This window comes from Canis lupus, chromosome 24 (assembly GCF_048164855.1).
Source record: "Canis lupus baileyi chromosome 24, mCanLup2.hap1, whole genome shotgun sequence".
Classification (NCBI taxonomy): Eukaryota; Metazoa; Chordata; class Mammalia; order Carnivora; family Canidae; genus Canis; species Canis lupus.
Genome location: NC_132861.1, coordinates 47,953,038 through 47,959,144, shown reverse-complemented (window position 1 = coordinate 47,959,144; position 6,107 = coordinate 47,953,038). Strand labels below are relative to the sequence as shown.

Sequence of the window (6,107 nt, the reverse complement as noted above, 5' to 3'; positions counted from 1 at the left end):
GTGTGTTGTCAGGTTTCTCTCTGCTTCTGATGCAGCAGGAGGGCACAGCCGGGGGTGCACAGAGCTCGTACTGGCCACTGCATCGGCCGGGCCTGTTTACTGCCTGCCCCCACCTCCACCCCCAGCTGCTTTCCTCATCTTTGAAACTGAAACCAAGGTCATCATTAATTGGAGCAAATCTTTCATAGACCACAGGTGTGAAGCAAAGCCTGGACACTTGGCTGCATTCTTTCCCCCCCAAATCCAGGTTACTGTTTAGGGTGATGCCATTTCAATCCATTTTACATGAAGTTGAATTTTATTACAGCACAAATCATGGACCCAACTGACAGGGTTTCCCTCGTGCCCAGAAATGGGAAAATTGCTTTGGTGTGTGTACACTTGAGTTCCATCTCTGCCATGTTTTACCCTTCAAACACTCCAAACACTGAGCTGGCTCTGATGCCCTCCCTGCTGGCCGCATGTTTTACATTGATTGCAAACCCAGGACGAAGCCCGTTCTATCTACCCCTTCCATAGCCAAGCTATAGGCATTCAGGGATGCATTTCTCTCTCAGAGTCATGGTCGAGTCCCTCCCGTGATACATTCGTGGCACCAGGCTCTGGGGATTCAGTGATGAGTTTAGACTTGATGACCTCAAGGAGCTCCAGGTGGGGCTCCAGGTGGGGCTTTCAGTGTGGGGGAAGAGCTCAAAGGTATGAGTGTGGCGGGTGAGCAAGGGAGCTCTGCAGCTGATGTGCATGGGAGGTGCAGCCAAGGGGGAGCATGAGTCCGGATGTGACCATACAGGGGGAAGCAGGAGGGGAGAGTGGCCGGTGGCCCAGGTGGGAGGATGTTGAGTAGTGAGTAGTAAGGAGAGCACAGGGAGAGAAGGCAAAGGTCCAGCCACGGTTGGGAGATACCAGGGTGCTGGATCTGGTGACCAACTGTGGGGAAGGTCCTGGGGCCAAGTCTGGGCTTGGCTGCGGTGTCAGGTGACACAGGGCGTGGGGGCTTGGTGATCACAAGCAATTTGGCACATGCCCCATGTGACATGGATATATGACGGTCAAATGAGAACCAAGGCAGGAATTTATTATGGACAAAATTGTCTTCTTGGGAAACTTTTTTTTCTCAACTGAATCTTTTTTTGAATATTTGGTCCTCAAAAACACCTGCGAATACCATAACTTTATATGCAAATTACTATTGTTTCAAATGTCAAAATTAACATCAATAAGGAACTGGAGATTCAATGCTGGGCCTGAACTCACCACTCTGAGATCAAGACCTGAACTGAGATCAAGAGTTAGATGCTTAACCCATTGAGTCACCCAGGTGCTCCAATAAGTAGAGATTTTAATTGAGCTTCTTGGACCCCGGCCTATGGAATATTCAGTAAAAATATAAAAGTCATCTGCTAAACCAATGGTCACCTTGTCATCTAGGGGTGGCTCTTTAGGGGAGGGAGCCATCCATTATTCTATGCACAGATACTTAAACTAGGTTTTATTTGTTTTATTTAAAGTTTCGTTGGGTACAGAAAAACACACGCACACTTAATAGGTTAAAATATCCAAATAAAATTTACTGCAACTTTTGTAGAATTTAATTTGTGCTACAAGACATGTTGCATAGGAAACTATTTAAAGCCCCTGAGGAAAAATATCCATGGTTTAAGGTGCAACTGGTTTTGTTTCTTCTTTGGGGAGAAGGTGAGAGATGATCTCTGGAAAGAATGAAGGTGGAAACGAGAAGCAGAATTTAAGGTTATTTCGTGTGATGATTGGGGAATTGCGTGTCCTGGTTCTTGCAGCATAAAAAAAAAAAAAAGTAGTGTTTTTCTCTGTTGATTTTTTTTTTTTCCCTAGCTGGTTGGTCTTCAGGATCTGAATCAATAGATATATAGGAATGTTCCAGCCCAACAGGGATCATACATTGATTACAGTAAGTAATTAACATAACATGTTTCAAGACAGCAGATTTCGAGCATGAGGTCCGCGAATCCCAATGGCCCACAAATCACTTCGCACAAGCCCACTGCATGTCCCGGCACATTCCCGGGAATCAACTCTTGATTTGCCAAATAATTATTCTTCAATCCTGCCCCTTCCTCCCCTCGGAGCTGCCGCAACCACAGTGCGATCGTGGAAGCCAACACTGCGTGCCCACACACAGCCAAGCCGATCTACAACCATAGAGGTCATCAATGCAATGCTCTGGCAAATCCCTGACTTTAGGTTGGGGAACGTTATTTTAGAAAACGTCCATCCTGCTCAGAAAACCTTTATATTGTACATTAAACAAGATGGAGTCCCCTCAGCTATTATTTCCTAGGACACGTGGGTATGACCAGAAAGGGAGAGAGGTGGATTTCATATAGAATGAAGTGGAGAGTTGGCCAGTGGCGGCAGGCACTGCTGCACACACATTAGCGCAGGGCACCCCTCGTGGTGAAGTCTCCCTAGTGGCCACAGGGAGGAGAGCCCTGAGCTCTCCTCTCCTGTGCCCCCACGAAGAAACAGGACCGGCGGTGGCTGAAGCCTGCAGGGACTACCACACTGCAAATGGCACAGTTTTCTTGAACAACCTGCATGCTGGTGGGGGCCACCAAGAATGCCAGCTCCCAGCTGTCTTTTCATCTCAAGGGCACCTGCTTGCTCGTGTAGGATTTTACTTTGCCAAATAAAGCTCAGAGAAGGCTTGCATGTGCTCTCGCTGACCGGTTACTGTAACATGAGGCGGAGGTACAGAAAAGAATGCAGGTGAAAAGGGACAGCAGGACCTGGGACATTCTCAGAAAGGATGGACAAGAGCTGGACTCATCTACTGAAAAACCACGTTCCTATTTGATTTACCCTTTATACAAGTAGAGAGCAAAAGAGGTCCAACACTTGAACAAGCGTCTCTCCGTGCTAAGTGTTGAAATGCAAAGGGTGGCTGGGAATCACAAATGCCCCCAGTGACCTTTAAATACATATATACATCTGTAACATAATTTAAAAAGGTCTTTATATAACATAAAAACCTCAACAGCATCCGCCCCTATTAAGGTGGGTTTCTTTTTTTTTTTTTTTAACCTTTATGGTCCATTAAAAAAATTAGATACCACCCTTCTCATATGCCTCCCCTCATACTTTAAAAAAAGTGACTTTTAAATTTAAATTTATACCTAACAAATAGAAAGCTATCTGATTGGCAACAACCTGCAGTAGAAATTCCCTTCAGGCCCCCCCGTGATGGAGGAGGACCGTGGAGCATTGTGTGTGCTTGGTCCTTGGGTGTGGGTCCAGCCTCGAGGAAGCCCGGATGTGTCAGAGCAGCCGGCCCTTCCTCCCTCCCCAGCTCCAGGTGACCATGCGCCAGGTGACCACACGGGCCTCCAGGACAGGCGGAGGGCGGGTGCCCCGGAGCAGCAGCGGGTGGGCATGTACCCGCTCAAATCACAAAGTCGTCGTGGTCCACTGGGCTGAAGGCAGCTGCTCTCAGAATGTCCAGCGAGTTCACAAGGATCAGAGTCCCAGTGAGGTGTTTCCAGCGCTTGGTGATGGGGTTCTTCATCTTGTCCAGGCCTATGTGTAGCTCCTGGATGACGTCCCGGTAGCTGTCCCCGATCTGGTGGCTCCAGGTTAACAAAAAGTCATAGGCGGGTTTCCACATGGCCTGGATGGTGGAGTCATCCCAAAGAAAAGGAGGGAGGGGGAAGAAAAGATGAGGGGACAGTAAGAGATGTGATCCTATTATTCGATCCTATTAACTCCAATCCCTTTGCTCATTATTTATGTTTCTCATTGGAGAGTGGAACAAACCCAGAGAAACAGGTGGAACCGACTCTGTCCAGAGCCAGCACGTTTCTGAGGGAAGAACGTGTTTTGTGCGAGCGCAGGAAGGCAGGAGAGAGTGTCTGAGCAAACACGAAGGGCTTCTCTCCTTACAATCCCTGCTGCGGGCTGCCTGGGTGGCTCAGTGGTTGAGCGTCTGCCTTCAGCTCAGGTCATGATCCCGGGGTCCTGGGATCAAATCCTACATCAGGATCCCCACAGGGAATCCGCTCCTCCCTCTGCCTATGTCTCTGCCTCTCATTAATAAATAAATATATCATGAAATATATATTTAAATATATATAAATATATAATAAATAATATCATGAAAAAAAAAGGAAAATACCTAATAATCCCTGCTGCATTTTCTAGGCGGGCCATTTCTTTAGAAATTCACTGTGCTAATAAAGGACGCCCTTATTCTGGGACATCCTCCTTCCTAGGAATCTCAGGCCAAACCCAGCTTTCCAGAAGCTTCCGGCCACCCTCGCCAACAAGAGAGAAGACAAAGAATCTCTGAGGAGGAACCCAACCGGCTCCAGCCAACGTTACCCAACAGAGCCCTGGAATGTCACCAACACAGACCTGGCCAGTGACCGAGCAGGAGTGGCCACCAAGGGCTCCCTTGGCACTCTGCTCTGTCTGACGGATGGTCACTTAAGAACGGGACAATCAGGGGTGGGCGGTTCTGCGGACACCTCATGCCCAGCGGCCTTGTCAGCGGCAGGGCCGGACTCCCAGCCAGTGGCCTTGAGGAGGAGGAGCTGCGCCCCACCCGGGGGAGCCCACCACGTGCTGGATGCACGCTTTCTCAACCTCACCCCCGTCGACACGCTGGAAAGCAGACACAGTCGTGACTGAATTCCACAGCCCAGGCTCACCTCACTGTCCACGACCCCGTTCCTGTCCCGGTGCGGAGACTCGTAGGCGTCCATCTGCTGCTTGGACACCTTGGCGAGCTTCTCGGCCAGCTCCCGCCAGCGCTGCGCCACCTCCACCGCCGTGGTCAGGAGCACAAAGTCCTGGATGAGTCTGACCACCAGGCCCTGGCAGTCCATCTTCAGTAAGGCCTGGGGAGGAAGGAGCAGAGCACGAGGCAGGTCAGAGGGCAGGCTCTGCTTTCAGAGGCCACACACGCTTTACCTCCAAAGTTCAGAGGCCTAGAAATGTGCCCCTTGGGCCCCAGCATGGCCGAGGCCCACAGGATGGAGGGAGAGCAATGATTTTTGCAGGGTGGACTGGGTTCGACTGCGCTCTCTCCCCAAATTCACGTCCACCTGCAAAGTCAGAACGACTGTATTTGGAAATAGGGTGTTTGCAGGTGTCCTTAGTTAAAGCCACCTGTCCTGGTGGGTTAGGGCAGCACCTCATCCCGTGCCTGGTGGTCTTTATAAGGAGGGAGACAGAGACAGAGGGAAGAAGTCCACACAAGGACAGGGGCAGAGGTGGGGGTGAGGCGGCCCCAAGACAAGTAGCGTCAGGGACTGTCAGAGGAACCAGGAGCCAGAGGCAAGGCCTGGCCCAGACCGTGCCTTCCAGAGGAGGAAGCGGGCCCGCGAACACGCCTCTGCTGTGCTGGGCCACCCAGTCCGGGGCGCGTCGCCTCGGCAGCCTGGGGATGCTGACTGATGGGGCGAGGGTGGACGCTACCCTCTGCCCTGTCCTGACTCCCGTGGGAGCAGCTGGAGACGGTGATGCTTCACGGAGACGGGCCACACGCCCAGGGCTCAGAGGACCGGACCAGGAGCGCCACGGGCTAGAGGGCTCAGACCTGGGCCTGGGGTGCACACCGACCCCTGGGCTCTCAGGTTTGGGGGGGCAAAGGGAAGCCCCTGTGGAGGATGAGAACGGACAGGCCCAAGGCTGAGCCCGGGAGCACCATCTGAACAGTTTCTGGAATCGGTAGGACTCCTCCTTTGCCAAGCTCAGAGAACTTTCTAGTGTGTCTTCAGCACAGGAGTCACCCACCAACTGCGGAGACTCAGAAGGGAAAAGAATGCCCGCCACCCTTCGAAGGAAGGAGGCAAGGGGACCGAGCCTGGCCCATGTCCCCGCCGGGCCTGTACCCGCAGGCGGCCACCTTGGGACCTGCTCCCCCCTCTAGGAAGGGGCCGGACCAGGCAGGCTTCCAACACCGGGCTCAACGCTCCAACGTGTCCCGTGTGACCTCGCGCTGGGGGCTTGAGGACACAGAAATCAAATCAGCCTGTGCAAACCAGCAGCCCACGGGTCTGCTTGCCGTGAGATGCAAAAGGCTTGTCACCCAAGTCCTGCGATGGTCGCCGGCCGCACGTGGGCCTCACACC

The 6,107-nt window shown here is 52.0% G+C and overlaps 1 protein-coding gene across 5 annotated transcripts in view; it reads right to left on the bottom strand.

The window, feature by feature from the left end:
• Nucleotides 1-1,547: 1,547 nt before the first annotated feature.
• The window catches only part of SH3BP4 (SH3 domain binding protein 4), an 83,424-nt gene continuing 78,864 nt past the window's right edge, over nt 1,548-6,107 (bottom strand). For all 5 annotated transcript variants that reach the window (XM_072796778.1, XM_072796775.1, XM_072796779.1 and 2 more), the window contains 2 exons: nt 4,683-4,871; nt 1,548-3,643 (listed from right to left, as the gene is read on the bottom strand). In XM_072796778.1, the coding sequence (XP_072652879.1) occupies nt 3,419-3,643; nt 4,683-4,871 (414 nt within the window). In that variant the 3' untranslated portion in view covers nt 1,548-3,418. The remainder of the gene's footprint in view (nt 3,644-4,682; nt 4,872-6,107) is intronic.